General features: G+C 37.3%; 1 protein-coding gene across 3 annotated transcripts in view; it reads left to right on the forward strand.

Moving 5' to 3' along the window:
• The window catches only part of LOC129760502 (uncharacterized), a 21,829-nt gene extending 8,042 nt beyond the window's left edge, over window positions 1-13,787 (forward strand). For 2 of the 3 annotated variants that reach the window (XM_055758155.1, XM_055758154.1), the window contains exons 2-3: window positions 12,633-13,242; window positions 13,303-13,787. In XM_055758155.1, coding sequence (XP_055614130.1) covers window positions 12,643-13,242; window positions 13,303-13,491 — 789 coding nt within the window. In that variant the 5' untranslated portion in view covers window positions 12,633-12,642 and the 3' untranslated portion in view covers window positions 13,492-13,787. Of the gene's footprint in view, window positions 1-4,699; window positions 4,877-12,632; window positions 13,243-13,302 lie in introns of those variants that run through there. The other variant, XM_055758153.1, reaches the window with a different exon arrangement.
• Window positions 13,788-18,969: the final 5,182 nt, after the last annotated feature.

The raw sequence follows: 18,969 nt of genomic DNA on the forward strand, positions 1-18,969 counted from the left end.
TTTTTTTAATAACATCGAATATCTTTTCTTGGATAAAAGTTAAAATAAAAAGTTATATTTCTTTTAACTTTCAGTACACCTCTGGTGATTTTTGAATAAAAAATTGCGTTTCCATACAAAGTTGTGGGAGATGCAAAAATTTGAAAATTTGAAATTTCCATACAAAGCTTGTAGCGCAGAGGAACTTGAACCGTGCTTGAACTTCTAGTTAGATCATCCGCAGCAAGCGCGAGTATAGTGAAAATGCTCAAGCGTGTAATCACTTTCATACCGAACCGGGTATGAGGGTGAGAAAAATAGGGCCGTTGCCGTCGGGATCGATAGAAACAGCAAATTCTCTCCCCCGAAAGGGGCGCAAGTATAATCGCACTGAGCCACAACTTCAAAGTTTTAATCAGTGCGAAATGTCAATGGGTAAAGTTGATGAAGATAAATAATTAATCGAAAATATCAATAAAATATTCCGGAGGATTTTGATAAGAGACTGGAGTTTTATACGTTTTTTTATCGGTAGACAATGATGTTTTTCAGTACTTTTTGTGAAATATTTGGTTGCTTTTTGATTCGGACATTTGTATAAGAGTTGATTCTTCAAATTTTTTTGACTGTGTATTCATTTTTTTATTTTTTATTATCTTTCAAATATCAAAAAAAATTAATTTGCTGGAATTTCTCGTTATTCGTTATTCATATAACCGATCATGTTTTAAAAAAAATAAAAATAAAATAAGAGTTGTATTCGGCAACACTGAAGATATATAAAATAATTTCTATGGCCACTTTTGTTATTTTGGTAACACTGGGCAAAACAAACAAAACAAAGTCAGTCATTGGCTGATATGAATAAAGCTCTAGTAATTGCTTTTGCTATTTTCGAGCAGTTTTGTTAGTCAATTTCTTCGAATGGCATGCATATTTTTAATCCGGAGCAGGTTGAAAGTAAATGTTTTACTCAGCTTTTTCATATCTAGCTGAGCAAATGCTTTCAAATGTTGCCATTCAAAAGTTCGAGCAAAGTAAAAGCTATCGAAGCAATTGCTATTTTTTTATTCATACCACCTATTGATCTATTATTGTGAGCGACAGACGTGTATGAGTGAATCTCTGAAATGAGATTCATAAGAATCGTAAAATAATGACAATGGCGTGGTTGGTAGAATAAGAACAGAGAGCCCAGATTATCAAGGCTGCTGCTCCGAAAAATTTGTTTCTGATTCGGCCTCCGATAGAAAGACAGATTGGCACAGGGAGCGCAGATTATTAAGGCTGCTGCTACGAAAAAATGTTTTTAATTCGACCTCCGGTAGAAAGACGGATTGGCACAAGGAGCACAAATATTTTTATGGTTGCTGCTACGAAAAGTGTTTCTGATTCGGCCCCTGGGAAAAAGACGGATTAGTTTGGAAAGTGTAGATTTTGCAAGGCTGCTGCTGATTGATTGTTTGGTTTGGTCATCCGGTGGAATAAGACGGAATCGGCTAGCTCAGATTTTTAAAGCAGCTTTGCTGATTGTTAGTTTTGGTTTGGATTACCGGTGTGAAAAGACGGAATTGGCTTAGGAAGTGCAGATTTTTAAGGCTGCTGCTGCTGATTGTTTATCATGATTTGGCCTTCCGGTGGAAAAAAGACGGAATTGGCACAGAAAGTGCAGATTTCTAAGACGGCTTCTGCTAATTGTTCGCTTCGATTTGGCCTACCGGTGGTAAAAAACGAAATTGGCTAAAGAAGTGCAGATTTTTAAGACTACTGCTTCTGATTGTTTGTTTTGGTTTGGATTTCTGGTGGAAAAAAGACGTAATGGATTTGGAAGCACAGATATTTAAGGCTGCTGTTTCTGATAGTTTGTTTTGGTTTGGCTTTCCGATGAAAAAAAAGACGGGGTTGGCTTAGGAAGCGTGGATTTTTAAGGCTACTACTGCCGATTGTTTGTTTTGATTTGGTTGGGAAGGCTGTTTCTAAGAAAACTATCGAATTATTGCGGCTCTTGTGAACAGAGACAGAGTGACAAGAAAAGTATAGTTTGGAAAAGCTGTTGCTAAGAATGTTTTCGGATAGTTCCGGCTCTGTTAGACAAAAACAGAGCGACAGAAAAAGCACATTTTGGAAAGGCTTTTGTGAAGATTCGTTTAATTTGGACGCAAATGTTGGGTGGCATTTGATTTAAATTTTATTAATCACAAATAGCGTTTTCGTTCATTTTCTACTGGTACGGGGGTATTTTCAATCATCTTTATTGAAGCTTTATATTGTTTTAATTTGCGAATATGGGGTTTTCTCTTCAACGGAGGAAATTCCATCTGAGATTTCAGTACATTGAGTTCCTATATATTTCATCGGTTTTTCATTTTATTTTCTAGCGTCTTAAATTGCACAACCACGCATATATTAACACTGACAGTACACGATTTTACTCCGAGTATTGATTACCAATGATAATTTTCGAAACAAAGTACATTTCTAAATTATTTTCGAAATCTTGAGTAGTGCGCCTATCATTCCTGGGGTCTGGTGCCAAATTTGACTTTTTATTTACATTTTCAGGGGAGATAAGGGCAAAACGAGCACCCAGGGCATAATAAGCACTCCTTTTTTCTACAAAAGTACGTATTTTCTTAAACAAATTTTCATGAGGACTTGTTTCGTACTACCTATAGTATTAATTTTTCACCAAAAAAGAAATATCCTTTTCATATTTACACAAATATTAAATAATAACCAGCTAGGTTCTCAAGTGACGAAAATATTATAATTTTTGAGCACCATCAAATAAGCTTATATGACCTTTAAATCATCTTGATCTGAAATGTACGCACTGCAACATGATTTACACATTGTTTCTCAATTTTCACCATCATAAAATTTTTAATTTTTCACTTTAATCAATTTTAAAACGCGTTTTTACTTAAATTTGTTGACCTGGGGCGAACAGAGCACTATTAATCAGAGCAAGATGAGCGTTTCCTGCCGTATATTCTAGCAGCGATTTCAGCGATGAAGTCAACTGAATAACAGAGTAACAGCTTGACGTGTTTCATCTGTCGATTTGGCCTATTGGTAAGGTGTCGGAGAGGTAATCAGTAGGCTCGAGTTCGATTCCTGTTCGAGGGGATTTTTTTTTTTTGACATACCATTCACGATTGATTTTTTTGATTGTTACATTATACGGCTAGCAGCATCATCCGTCAAACAAAACACCAGAAACGTAATGTAAGAGCATGTGTTAATTCTTTGAATTTTAAAAACAAACCTAGATTATTTTGTTATTGCTTTGTTTGATGAATCTACGCCTCACCGTTTAGTGCAAAATGCATCGATCATGAATGATAAATGAAAAAAAAAAAACCACCTTGACCAGGAATCGAACTCGAGTCTACTGATTATCTCTCCGACACCTTACTATTATGTCAAATCGTCAGATGAAACAAGTCAAGCTGTAGCTCTATTATTCAGTTGACTTCATCCAGCCGAATTCGCTGCTAGATTCCCCGACAGAAAACGCTCATCTTGCCCCGAAAAATTGAGCTTATACTGCCTCAGGGGGGGGGGGGTTCTCATTATGCCCTGGTGACTGGTTTTCAGCTTTCGGTAAAAAAAATTTAAAATGCAGTTTTGAACGTTTTAATCTACTTTTTAAAGTTTCATCCAACTAGGTAATAAATAGACTATTTGAGTGTCTGAACACGAAACAATGATGTAATTCATATATTATAACTGTTCTCTTTGGTTAAATAAACGTTTTCCTTAAGGTGGCCATTATGCCCTTATCTCCCTTAAATCGTTTGTTAACCAGAAAAAATTCAATCAAATATGAATTTAAAAATACATGCAATGCATATTTGGCAGAGAATGATGGAGAGTGAAAACCTGGAATTTTACGAATTTTCATTTAAAACATGTGATAAAAAATTTGTGTGATTCATTGTTATTAGACGATGGTGTTGTTCCTTGTAAACCATTATGGAATTCTCAAACGAGCAAAGGTTCACAATAGATAAGCATAAGCCCTGTGAGATGCAAATGTTTGTTTCCATTATTATCCACTGTACCGAATGGCCGCAGAACTAATTGTAAACAACGCGATGAAAACCGGCGTGATATATGAGAATGAACATAGTGGCTATCAAATATCCGCCAAGTGCACTCCACAGGTATTGGTAGTAGGAAAAAAACCCAGTGGCGTACCTTGAAATAAGAACGTTGTACTCTTTAAGGAGATGCGTTTTCTTTCTTGACACAAAGAGTTTCGATACATGAGCTTCACAATTTTAAATTTTGATTTCAAACCAGTCTCAACACGAGAGATAAATATAGCCACACGCCACTGCGCTAAAATGAAGATACGAAATAAGTAAGTGACCGGGGGCCATGTGCGTGTGTAACATCCTTTGGGTTATACATGCCGTTTGAATCGGACGCGATCTCGAGCGGCCTGCACGAAACCAAACCAAACACACCCTCGGAATGTCTACATAAATTTTGTGTTACCCTAGTTGCTCCGAACATTAGGATAAAGAAACTTTTTTTCCTACGGAAATCAATGATGGAAAGTATTCAAAAAATTCGTCTTATCGTCATGTGTGTTCCCGGTTATTATTCCCGAAATTTGTTCAAAAAAAAATTAAAAAATAACTTGCATCGATCCCACTGTGCCACGGTCACCGGCATCGGTTACCCTCAAGTGGTGTATGAAATTTCGCATGTTCTTTCAGTGCGGTGCGGTGTCGATTGGTTTCTGTTTTCGCGAATCGAGTTCGAGTGTTTTCACGGGCAGAAAAATAGCAAAAAAGAGCAACCAAGGTACCGACATGCATTTGTCGAAGGCTCGCTAATCAACAGCTAATCAGCAGCGGCAACACTTAACCCAACCTTGCTTCAAGTACGTTTCTACGATTTGTGAAAGTTAAAATATGTGCTATTTCAGGCATTCGGAAGAATGAGGGTCTCTTCCCTTTCAAACGAGCGATGGTATGAGCCATTGTTGTTGTAACGAAAATCGAAATAATTAAGAATTTCCTTCCTGCCACCTATACTCAAACTATTCATTCATCGATCAAGGCAGTAAAAAACAAACGATTCGTGCAAGTGAAAGATCGCATTGAATGAATCATACAAATGTAAACAAATTCGATAAAACTGACCAAACAACAATGTACAATTTAAAACCAAAATAATTACATGTTGTATGGAGGTATGGCTAGTCAGAATCAATGAGTCAGTTTTTTTTTTCTCCAATTCAGTTATCTTATTCAATTTGATCGTCTGCTTGAGCGACGCTGAGAACGAGAACGATATCGTTACCTACACATGTCAGTTCTATGAAACTAAACGTTATGAGTCACTCCGGAGTTGTTAGTGCATGCGTATATCAGCGATCAGTGTTGTGGGCGATCAAGACTAGGAATTAAAACGATCATTGCTACAGTTTTAATTATGTTTAACCTTCACTGGAAGGTTAGAAAATACACTTCAATATTGCATATTTTATATTAACGCTCTGTTTTTATGACTTCATTCATTCAGAGTACATATTACTCATTATATTCAATCAGCAAAAATAGTTCCTGAAAAAAAAATTCACATGAACGCAATAAATTTCAACGGAAAACAAAACCCTAAAATAAACGAGTATTAATCAGTTCAGCCACACCTTCTTTACTGCCGTTCCTAGCAAAATTGTCCCAAGTGAAAAACGCGATTGAAATGTCAGCTATATTTCCAATTTTTCTCTCCAACTGAAAATTTACCTACAGTTTTTTTTTTAGTAAACAGTTACGTTAATAATTTTACAATGTTTCCTGAAAAAAGTAATATATTTCCTACCACAAATGGAAAATTAAGGCCAAAAATGCTTCGTGTAACGCTTCTACGTAGAATCAGAACCCATTCCGCTGCTAGTTCTACGAAAAACTGTCACACGGCTACACTTATTCTATCATTTTAAAAACTCGTATTGTTTATATTTTTCCAAAAAAAATATTGTTTATAAAAACGTATAGTTGAGTATCGATCTTGTAAGTAGTGCCTACCGAAAAGTGATGGTGAAAATTTCTCTAAGTAAATCACTCAAGGTTCTTCGCTCATCTGCCACTCTCTATTTAAGTATTCTTTTCGGTGAATAACGTTATATTCAACAGTTTAAACAAATGTTAATGCAATGTCAATGCATTTTCTATAGAATTTTCTCTAGTGTGACATCCTTGCGTAGAAATATCAACATAGGAGAACCACTTTGATGGAAAATGTGGTATAAGTTCAGAACAAAGTATACTTGTTTGAGTTTTTATTCGAAAGTTATCACTAAAAGAGACCGTTTTCAGCAAAAAAGTAAAAATGACCCAAAAGTCACATGGGACAGTTCCCAAGCAACCAAAAGTCCCTTAAAACAGGTACGAAAAAGCTTACTCAGCCCCATTATTGATATGAAGTACGTTCTATGCAGCTCAAAATTTAAGTTCTCATTGATACTTTCAAGTTCCTTAACAAGTCTTAATGATCTTATATTCAGCTTCCAGCGGCCAGCTTTAATTTAGCTTCCTAAAAATTGTAAAATGAGCAAAAAATTCTTTCTCTATCTCAATTGCATCCTTGACATCGGTCCATATCACCTTCTCTTGATTATTTACTATGTTCAGTACATGGTGCCGCCATGATGCTACGCACCGGATTAAAAAAAACTGCCGAGATTTGTTCAGTTTGCTGCTCATTTGCCTCTTTCTTACATTTCCTACATATGTCGCATCAGAATGGTCACTAAAGTATCAAATTACTTATCGAAAAAAAAACTTGCCCGGCTTGTTGATCGAATCCCAACCTTCGTGATGAGAATCGAACACGCTACCACAGTAGAATTTCTAACTGAAATTAAAACTCGAAGTGGTGATATGATTTTTTAGCAGCCAGCCAGCAAGGAAAACAGCACCTCAATGCACTGTTTGTGCTTTAGAATAACCCCGTTTTGAGCACTTTTGTGCCCTTTATGTGACTTAAGTTCCTTACAACCTACATATAAATCACTTTTGCAACTATCAAGTTGATTAATGAGTACATATAGTTCAATCATGGGAATTGAGAAAAATATGTCACATAAAACGCACATATTAATCACTTTTGCAACTTTCAAGTTCATTAATAAGTGTATAAAATTCGCTCAAGGGAACTGGAAAGTTGATTCTTTTTGTCAGCCGATATGTAACTTTCAAATGAATTAGTTTTTCAGTTTGTGCGATGGTCATGAGTAAGAAAATGGTTTTTAAAATAAATTTTCTTATTTATTGTGCATTTTTATTGCTATTATTTCTAGCTAAATTTTGCTATTTTTCTATCCTTAAAGAAGACCTTACAAGCTTAGACTTTTCTGAACTGTTATCAATCTAGAGGTCAACCAATTTTTTTACTGCAGAATGAAAACAAAGTAGCAAATAGTAGCAAATGAAATAAATAAATTAAATTATTTTCCTTTTGGAATGAGAATGATTTGATTATTAAAAAAAATGTATGTTTATATTGGTGATCGATAGCTTTTATGACGTGAATTTACGCTGGAATTGATCATTTTTGACTCCAATCAGTATCACCTTAATTTTCTTTTCTCCCTGAAGAAATAAAATACCGATGTCTTAAAACAAATTTTAAACAAATCAATTACCAACAGATTGATGTACAAAGCTTTCTGATTGAAGAACAACAAACAAAGTTATGCTTCTTAAAAGTTGTAACGTGAAATCACTCAGTTTAAACAAAACAGCGTTGTGAACTGAATTCACGTCACGAATTTTCAAGCTATTCTGAACCATTTTTCACAACAGCCTTCAAATTTTGTGTACACCTTTAACAGTGATATCTTGTCATTCTGACTTGTTCAATCTTTAATTTTCGGTATCTATTTCTAATTTTTCTAACCGTTCCTCGCAATTAGCATTGAAAAATCAATAAAAATACTTTTAAAAAAAAATTCCAATAATGTTGAATTTGTTGAAAAATTATAGATTATCTAAAAAATGAACCACATTATGTTCGATTTGTAAAAATCCGACCATCTGAAGAATCAAGACAGCTTTTAGGGCTCATATTCCTTTTTTTTGACAAAAACTTCATTCGCGCTGTTATAACTCAGCTGGATCCCAACCGATTCTTATACTGCCGCTCATGGCAAGTCCGTCCCTTTGCATTTCCATCACTTTTAAGTTTATTAGTGGAATCACCTTTACGATGATTCCACATTATCATTTTAGGGGAAAAATGTAATTTGAGAACCAAGGTATGTAGATTTAGGAGATGCTACCGTACATAAAATTGCCGATTCAGCCATTTTAGCTAAATATTTAGGCTATGCAACTGCGGAACTCATGGAGTTCTGTTTGTTTACTAACAAACCACAGAAAAGCTGTGCAAATAATCTTATGTTTGTAAACAAACTCATTGAGTGCCCCGCTCACTCCTCGCCTACTTACTGAAAGTCGGAGAATCTCGTGTTACAAAAAACCTTGAACCTTAAACTGATGAACATTCAAAAGACCTTAAGTAAATTTGTCCCATCTCAGAGCAAATTCACTCGGTAGGAAAAAAGTGGTAGAAATTTTGACACTTGTAGCGCATTTTGAAAATTTTACCAGGCAAAACATTTTCAAGCTTTTTATCATATACTGCAGAAATAGAAACAGTGTTGTAAAAAAATACAACGGCCAAAGATCTTGAACACATTTTCGCATGGTAGAATTTTCAAAATGTGCTACGAGTATCGAAATTTCTACCACTTTTTCCCAACACGACTCAACTTGCTCTTAAAAATGATCGCAAGTCGGTGCAATCGCAAAAATCATCACATGTCGGTCCAAAGTCAATAATTATAGTGATAAACGACCATGTTGTGTGCTTTGAAACATACAGTTACATGTGCAGCCTGCAGTGACCGCGCATTGAATATGATGCAGATCAACCCGGTTAATATAGCAAATTTTCGCATGTGAAGAATTTTTTGCTATTTTTCCAAACATTATGTTTTGAAATTTTAATTGGATAAAATGATTAAGCAAAGGAGATCTTTACTTACAGTCCTCTTCATACCCTACATTAAGCTTTCAAATTTATTTCTGAACGTATCCGGGCCGGGAAAATTCCATCATTTTTACCCAAAAACCTTGCAGTATCCTAGGCATTGGGTTTCTAAATTTTAAACTCAATAATCAGGCAGTATCCGATCAAATCCGGTTAAAATTCAAGTATAGACTGTTCTATACTATATACTATAATATCTATACTATATTAAGGCTATGATCGTTAAGTATCCGGGCACTTTATTTCGGTGATAGCTACGTTAATAGAGCTCGGATATGCAAAACTTTAAGAGCGTTGTGTTGGTTATGAAAAGGACTATTTTGCCTATTTTTGATAGATTTTTAAGATAACGTGTGTTTGAGATATTTACGATGCAAAAAGACACTATAAAAATAATTTTGCACAACTTTGCTACTTTTTCGCATTTTGCGCCTCGAAAATTCTTCATTGTTGACTTGAAAGCTCATGAACTGTTGGTTTTTTCTGATTTTTTTTTTCGAATCAAATGGTTAAGAAGTATAAGGAGCCACTCTAGGATCCACACGAAGTTCAAACCAACCATCGGAGTGCAACCCTTGATCTTAAATTCTATGGTTATTGAGGATAACTGAATGCAGACTCCTTAAATAATGCAAAAAATCCATTTCCGGCAGCCAAAAAGTGTTGCCTGACTAGTAGACACCAAGTAAATAACTTAAAATGATCAGTTCCAAAGATCGCAATCTGTGCATCCGGTTTTTACGCAATATGACAGATGTGTTCTGATGGACAACAAAATTTATGTTAAAATCGGATTTAAAAAATCAAATTCTTCGAGATGCCTACTCATGAAAAGGTTCCAACCAGATTCCAATTGCTTTTTCCAGGTGAGTTTGTGTAGAATATCATGATTTTGCAGAGGTTTTGCTTCTGTGGTAAAAAAAAATAAATAAATACATGACTGAAAAAAGTGTGCAAGGATAAAAAAGAGATTTTATGATAAAGTTAGAGTATTTCTTGAATTCATTGATAAATATTTTTTTTATATTTTTACATTAAATGTCTTCATTTCCTCCAAAGTTAATTTTTCGATCAAATGAACAGTTTTTGAAATATGTACACACGTTTGTAACTGCCCGGATACTAAATGATCATAGCCTTATAAGCACACCGTTAACAGTCAAAAAATGTATATTTAAAGATGAACCGAGGAGTGGTCGAAGAACTGGTCCTGTAAGTTCTGCTATCGACAAAAAGGTCAGGGATGCCTACAATCAGAAACCATCGGCTTCCGTTCGGGATGTGGCGAGAAAAGTCTAACGACGTCTAACGTGAAGCGTGCTAAATAGTGACTTGGGCTCAAGACCTACCGGAAGCAGAAAAACCCTAAATGAACCCAAATCAAGCCGCTTCTACCAAACCAAGAGTCCGGAAACTGTATGATTCAATATTATGCAAAAGTTCTGGATGCATTATCATGGACGATGAAAAGTATGTGAAATTGGACTATAAAACCCTTCCTGGGTCACAATATTTACTTCATTATACGCAAGGACAAGGATATCCCCGAAACGGAGAAGGCCATTTTCACCGAAAAATTTGGCAAGAAGGTGATGGTGTGGCGTACGTCACATCGGATACAATGAACTCCCAGAACTAAATCAAGGAATGCCTCCAGAAGCGTTTATTGCCAGTGATCAAGCAGCATGACATTTTTGCCCGATTTGGTATCATGTATTTACGCCAAAGACAAATTAAGGCGGTACAAAAGCCAAAACGTCTGTATTGTGCCGAAAAACACGATTCCGCCAAATTGCCCGAGGCACGGCCAATCGAGACTTTTTGGGCTTTTTTTTTGGGAAAAAACAGAACAAAATCCGGGTCTTTTTCTAAGATATCTGGGCAACCGGGCCAAACTGAGCATTTCCTTTTTTTTTTGAAATTCCAGTAGCTTTCCTAAATGTGGCCAATGTGGAATGCTTACCCAAGGTTGTTCAAGAAATATGTTCCGGCAGGCCGTGATAAGCCTTCTTCTGGCCATGGTTTTCATCCGCATTTACTCTTGCTAGATGTCTACCGTGAAAATAATCACATGTGCATCCCAGAGTATAATTTTCAACACAATCGAACAAAATTCTGATGATCTGCTCAAGCAATGATGCAAAGGTATTTGTTTGTGACGTAATTAACAAATGCTTTTGAAATTTCTCATAACAAGTTAAGAATTTTTATTGCTATTTTCTTAACTCAACAAAAACGCAAGTTTAACGGACTTGCTATTAGCGGCAGTATAAAATTTAGTGTTTCAGAATCGTCTCGTCATTTTCATGTAAAATCTGTATTCTTCGACTTAGAAAATGTTAAACTTTGTGACGTGGGTTAGCTTATTTACGACTGTTTTGATCGCATTGAAAACGACTCCATTGGATATAGAGAATTTCTTTTTAATGTACATAATTAAGCAGTATTTGTTAGCTCAAGAATGTATTAAATAAAAGATAAGAGAGGAAAACCGAAAAAAATAGTACCTAGGTTAGGTAGCTGAGGTAAGGTTAAAAAACAAACAAAAAAAGAAGTCTTAAAGAAGCTAAAATTTAAGCCCTGTAAGCCCGTATGATAAGGATGTTGATCTTCGATATGGATACGGATAAGTTCAGAGACTCGGACGGCTTATTCGCGACGAAACGTAATATTGAGCTCCTATGTGTTTGTGCATGGCAAATGATGTTTTCGTTCCGCGAGAAGTAGAGCACAGGCAAGTAACTAACTAATAACAACTGGAAACAGTAATAAGCACATCTTTACTTATACCTAGCTACATGATTATTGAGTGGCTCAGCTCAAGCTCATTTACCACTCAAGTGATCGTTTATCCACGCGAATGAGCTCAGCAGTGTGAACCACATAGAATTAGCGAAACGTGACATTGAGCTATGCGGTTTTTATAATACTTGCAATCAGATTGATACGCATCAAAATCTTGAGCCTGGAAATTTGGCTAGCTGTTAGAGCTAGAAAAGCTTGAAATCAAATGTTGATTATATTTCACAAAGATAAATTTGCTGCTTAAGGGTTCTCTTCTTCTAAATAAGTTTCATTTTTATGAAAATAATTTGCGGCTTTATCGGTGAGAGTTGAAGAGTTGAAATGAAAGACGGATAGAAGATCAGAAGAAAATTCTAAGGTGGTGAAATGAGCGAAGAGCATTTGGAATAGAAGCTTGACCTCATACTAAATTCTTTGTCCCGCACCAATTAACTGTATTGAAGAAGTAGTACCCAATATAGGAGGCACATCCAAAATTAAATTCACGGTGATTTCTCTTCTTAAATAAGAAATAAGTTTCATCGTTCACCAGACTACCTACTATAGATTTTGAGAATTAAGAATATTTCGTCCTTGCCAAATTCGCTTTCGTATCACGCACGATGAGTGTTAAATACTTAACTAAAATGGCTTTACTCAGTAAGTTACTGAAACTAGAGACACTTCATTCAAAGTGGATCAAATTACATTTAAATTCATTTAAACTTGAACAGTTGAAATTTTTCAAGCACTATCAATTCATTTATCTAAACTTCTTTCCTTATTTTTTTCAGCTAATCAACCATGGAATTTGCACTATCGGTGGACGAGGAAAATGCCTTAACCCTGTACGAAGAACTCGAACGAACAGACATCAACACTTTGAATCTGAACGTGGACTGCTGCTGTGGTTTGCTGAAATCTTCACCCTTTCATCAGCCCAAATCGAAGTCCAGTTCCAGGGAACGTTTCCGTGCAGATTCCGGGGTATCCAGTGATGATGAGCAACATGTGGTTGAGCATCAATGTTCACGAAACTCAGAGCACAACAACGATGACAGCAAGCACAGTAAAGGGCAGAAGTGCGATCTATACAGCCCGCTGCACAGACATCCCAAGAGTAGTGGAGGAGCACGAAGCAAATCCAGTGCGGTCCGGAGGAACGAGCGATATCGATGCTTCGGCTTGCTGGAATCCAACATAATGAACAGTTTTCAGCTGCAAAACTATCGACGGAAAACCAGTGGTTACGATTCCGGAAGTTCCTCCGGACAAACCAGTTACAGCTCAACCACCTCCAGCATGATCGAGGACATCTCGGATAAAATCGAAGAAATAGGAAAACTGGATACCAACATACATTCTCTGATGTACAAATCAGTTGAGCTTCATAACGACATTTTGGTAAGCCAAACCCCTCCAATGTGAATGTGTATAAATTTATTTATTTTTCTTCTATTTCAGTCACTCGAAGCAACTACCAATCGCCTGTTGGCGGATGCCCGAAAGCTTTCGGACGACCTTGACGATGTGCGGTACCTCGATGAATTGATCGCCATTTTAGAAGGTGACATCGGACCCGTCATACATCGTGAATGGCCCTACAAAATCTTATTTGACACGCCCATAGAAGAGGGCACACCAGTTACGTGAACCGGTCATCACCTGCACTACTTAGAAGTATCGTAGCAATTGTTTTTCCTAATAACTAGTTAGAAATTCTTCCACTGTTAATTTCAAACCGGAACCACAAATTCACCAGTTGAGGTTTGTTTAAAGTTACCATATTTCAAACATTCTACACATGTACGACTGCATTGTGCCTGTCCTGAGCAGTCAAGAACTAACATACATATTCCAATGTAAGGCCAAAGAGTTGTGACAGCTATCTACTGAAACGAAAATAAAACCAAACATAAATAGCAGAAACTGTGCTGGTAAGGCAATAATTACATCCGGCTGCTTATTGGATTATTTTTCTTCCGAACGCCCTCCTTTCGTTCTGTTTGTCTTCATCAGGGACAGCTCTTTAGCATTTGTGATTGAATCACAACCAACGACGGGGTCATGTATGGGCTGTCAACGCAATGTTATACTAAATACTTACAGAAAATTAACAGTTGTTTGCTTCGTAATGATATCATTGTTTGACAAATCTCTAGTCCCACTTGAATTTTATTCTAAGATTTAGAAACAAACGATGAAATGAAGTTGTAGTGATTTTCAAGATATACAAGATCAATCAATATAATTTATTGATAATATTGGTAGAGACTAGCACTCTATCCACAGTTCGTGTTTAGCAATGTTTCCAAGGTGTACAAGATTTATTAATATATTTTTCAAGTGAAATGCTTCTAAAGGTAAAGAATATCAACTTGTTCATTTTTTCAATGGTGTAAGAAAAATTAATACGATTTTTCTCAGTAACTTTTCAATCACCTTTGTTCGCGATCAATCATGTTGTGTTTTATCGATATGGTTGCTCAAACCTTAACCAACTTTAATTCGCTTTCGCATTGGTAAAGACAATCACTTTCACTTGTTGTAGAAATATTCATCGTTCGACGCTATTCCAATATTTCTTTTCATAGTTTAATTCCAACTGATTTAAAAAATTAAAAATGGCGGAGAAGTCGTCCCCAAATTTACTTTTCCGACAAGAAGTCAGACGCCATCTTGTCACTTATGGTTTTCTTATTTTCCATCATAAATCGGAAATTTAAATTAAATAATCATGACTTACCGCACAGGAGCAGATACTGCGCCATTGTCGTATTCTGCCTGGTCCATTTCGAAGAATTTCCTTTTATTTTCACTACACCAACTCATTTCATGTGCCGAAAAAATCTTATTGCGTCCACTCGTTGCAAACTTAACCAACAGAATGTCGTTTTCCAAAACCCGTCGAACTCACGTTATACACACTCTCTCTCTTTCTATGAATCGTTACACCTGATAGGTCTATCCTTTTCTCGTAAGCTTGCGATTATAGTCTTTTTTCTTAACACGCTTGAATATGTTTTGAGATTTCTCTCAAATTTAACTAATTTTTACATTTAATGACGTAGTACAATATTAGCTTATTGTTCATGCTTTTGCTCTTTATCAGAATAGTGTTAGTATTTATTTATTTATATTGCTATTCCTATTCACTACAGAAGTCTCTTCAATAGGTTTACACAATATAGGCTAATAAATAAACTTTGTAAAATAGAAAGGGTAATATTGGATTCTCTTCGGGTACAAGGACTTTGTATAATATTTACATAGGGTTTTGAAGTTTAGGCGATATGAGAAAAATTTTGTATGGGACCAAGAAAATACAACGTGGAAAAATGTTATGGTGTATTTTCTGTATGAGTTTCAGGGACTTATTGCAATAAAAAAAAACAATCAAAAAATTTAAAGATTTAACAGTATTACTTAATATACTATTGGATAAGGATTGACTCAAATATTATGTCTGATATTGTCTAAAGCCTCTAGTTTTGGTTATATTGCGTTTCAAATAATGTGATTTCAAAGGTAAAAATAGATTGATTGATCAGAATAGATCATTGATAATATATAGAAAGTATAGTTTTGACCCAAAATCTGATTTTGAATTAATTTGGTGTATACACTTGGTTCGAATCATCTTTCAGTTTCTCGTTTTATATAATAGTTTCGGAGATATAATGTACCAAAAAAAAGGAGTTAAAGAATTTAATTTTATGATTAATGTCACATGTTAACAAAAATTGAAGAATATTCCTTTCTGGAGTTTTGATATTGTTTTGTCCGCCAACCGTGGCCTAGAGAATATCGTTTAAGTCTTCTAATCCAGAGGTCATGAATTCGAGTCTCGGTCACGGCAGTTTTCATTCTGTGAGCTGGTAGTTTCAGCATTTGTAAGATGCTAGATCGTCATCGGGGATTTCAATGCTCAGGTCGGCCAGGAGGAGGAATTCAAACCGACAATTGGAAGGTTCAGTGCGCACCAGCTGACCAACGAAAACGGCCTCAGATTTATTGATTTCGCCGCCTCCAAACGAATGGCCGTACGTAGTACCTTTTTCCAGCACCGCCTCCCACACAAGTACACCTGGAGATCACCGTACCAAACTCAATCACAGATCGACCACGTTTTGATCGACAGCCGGCACTTCTCGGACATCATCGACGTCAGATCCTGTCGAGGCGCCAACATCGAGTCGGACCATTATCTGGTGATGGTGAAGATGCGCCCAAAACTCTCCGTAGTGAACAACACGCGAAACCGGCGCCCGCCTCGGTTAAATATCGCGCGACTGAAGCAACCTGAGGTCGCGGCAGACTACGCGCAATCGGTCGAAGCAGCGCTGCTTGCAGAGGGCGAGCTTGACGAAGCCCCTCTCGAGGACTGTTGGGATACCATCAAAACAGCCATCAACAGTGCTGCGGAGAACGTCATCGGTTATGTGGAACGATCTCGACGGAACTACTGGTTCGACGAGGAGTGTAGGAGGGTGATGGACGAAGAGAATGCCGCGCGGGCGGCAGTAGTGCAAAGAAACACCCGTCGAAATGTGGAAAATCACCGACAGCGTCAGAGGCAGCGAGTCCGAATTTTCCAGGAGAAAAAGCGCCGCCTGGAGGAGGAGGAGCTCGAGGAGCTGGAGCAGCTGCATCGTTCCCAAGAAACACGAAAGTTCTATCAGAAAATCAACGCATCCCGCAAAGGCTTCGTGCCGCAAGCCGAAATGTGCCGCACTGACCGAAATCGGGCTATAAGCTTTATTGGAAATTTTAGTGTTTTTGCACTAAAGGAAAATCCAATACTTTTTACGATTTGACGGTCGAAATATGGGTGATTAATTTTAAAGGAATTTTCAATGAATTTCAAAGTGCGCCAGGATGATTTGATTTATTATTTAAAAAAGTAAAATTAATAGTTCATAGATTCCATAAAATATGCCGTTGTTCAATTTATTCTTAAATTAATTTGTTTTAATTCACTGCAGCGTAAATGAGAAACATTATGGAGCTTGATTAAACATATTTATTGTTATAACCTAAAAAGAAAACTTTCCGTTCCAATCAATTGTCCTTGTATATTTGGTGAACATTCCGGACTCGGTTCTATTGTTCTCAGCAGTACTGTTCAAGTTTAAGGATTCCACACGCCATTCCGTACTCCGTTTCTTTGTTGTCACCTGCAATTAATATTTATTGAAAATTACTATTCGTTGAGGAACCTTAATTTATTTAAACTTACCGATTAAAAACTTTTCATAATCGCGAAGATCTGTTCAACTAGCATCGGTGGCAGGTCCGGAAGTTCTTCTGGTTCGGGTTCCTAAAGAGTCTCGCGAACCAGAAATGGAATGAAGGAACAGCGAGCGGAATTCATCAGATTTTTCAAATTGTAGTTTAATAATTATTATTATTCTCATATTGATGTTGGTTAAGTATGATGAACCTCTTCCGGATCATAATCATGCATGAGCCCGAACGTTTCTCTGGCCAGATGTCTAATTTTTATTCATCCGTGCGCTCCCGTTTAAATAAAATGTTAGCTGGAAAAAATAAATTCATTGAAAACACAAATTACAATTTAATTCAGAAGTTATGTTTACTTACGACGAGTTGTAACATTCTTGAGGAAATTTTTTATCACTAGCTGTTTGATTATTCGCTGCTGAAGGATTTTCCGATTCCGCACCACCCTGATACAAACTGAGGTCATAATACACCAGACGTCCTGTTTAAATTCATTTTATGTTTGCCGGCTGCTGGTTTACTTTCTCTGAGTCTGAACAGATAACGAAAACTCAACGAACAAATCTACTGGATTTTCCAATACATTTCAAAAAGTGTTAAAAGTTCTTAAGATTTATTGGTTTTTCTAATATCTTTCACCGGATACTGTCCGATATCGACGAACTGGTAGAAAGTATTGGATTTTGATATAATTTTCAATGAATTTACCGTTAGTTTCTATTAGACATAGTATTTGTAATTATTATTAAAATGATCTTATACATTTTATAGCCCGATTTGGTTCAGTGCGGGATAAGGACGGGGGTATCCTGACGGACAATCGTGAGGTGATCAAAAGGTGGAAGCAGCACTTCGATGAACACCTGAACGGCGCACATGCAGGAGATCAAGACGGTGGGGGAAGGTACATCGCCGACGTAGCCAACGACGAAGAGGAGCCACTCCCAACGATGAGTGAAGTTAAGGAAGCCATTCACCAGCAGTATAGAAACAAGTCGGCTGGGAAGGATGGCATCGCAGCTGAACTCATCAAAATGGGCCCGGACAAGTTGGCCGATTGTCTACACCGGTTGATAGTGCGGATCTGGGACATAGAACAGCTACCGGAGGAGTGGAAGGAGGGGGTAATATGCCCCATCTACAAGAAGGGCGACAAATTGAACTGTGAGAACTACCGAGCGATCACTGTCCTCAATGCCGCCTATAAGATGTTGTTCCGAATCCTACTCCGCCGCCTAACGCCGCAAGCAAACAGATTCGTGGGAAGTCATCAGGCCGGCTTCATGGAGGGACGGTCTGCGACGGACCAGATATTCACATTACGGCAAATCCTCCAAAAATGCCGTGAACACCAAGTCCCTACGCATCATCTATTCATCGACTTCAAAGCCGCATACGACACGATTGACCGTAACGAGGAAAATCATGGACGAGAACGGCTTTTCCGGGAAGCTGATTAGACTGATCAAGGCGACGATGGATGGAACGCAGTGCTGTGTGCGGATTTCGGGTGAATTGTCGAGTTCATTCGAATCGCGCAGGGGGCTTCGACAAGGTGATGGTCTATCCTGCATGATGTTCAACGTGGCGCTAGAAGGTGTTATTCGACGAGCGGTGGGCGAAATGCGGGGCACGATTTTCAACAGATCCAGTAAACTTATCTGCTTTGCCGATGACATTGATATAGTCGGCAGATCATCTGCGGCGGTGGAGGAGATCTACCGCAAACTGAAACGCGAAGCAGGAAGGATTGGGTTGATGATTAATACGTCCAAGACGAAGTACATGCTGGCCTGCGGATCCGAGACCGACCGAAACCGCTTGTCCAGTAGTAACAAGGTCACGATCGACGGCGACGAGCTGGAGATAGTCGAAGACTTTGTCTAT

This window comes from Uranotaenia lowii, unplaced genomic scaffold (genome assembly GCF_029784155.1).
Source record: "Uranotaenia lowii strain MFRU-FL unplaced genomic scaffold, ASM2978415v1 HiC_scaffold_63, whole genome shotgun sequence".
Taxonomy (NCBI): domain Eukaryota; kingdom Metazoa; phylum Arthropoda; class Insecta; order Diptera; family Culicidae; genus Uranotaenia; species Uranotaenia lowii.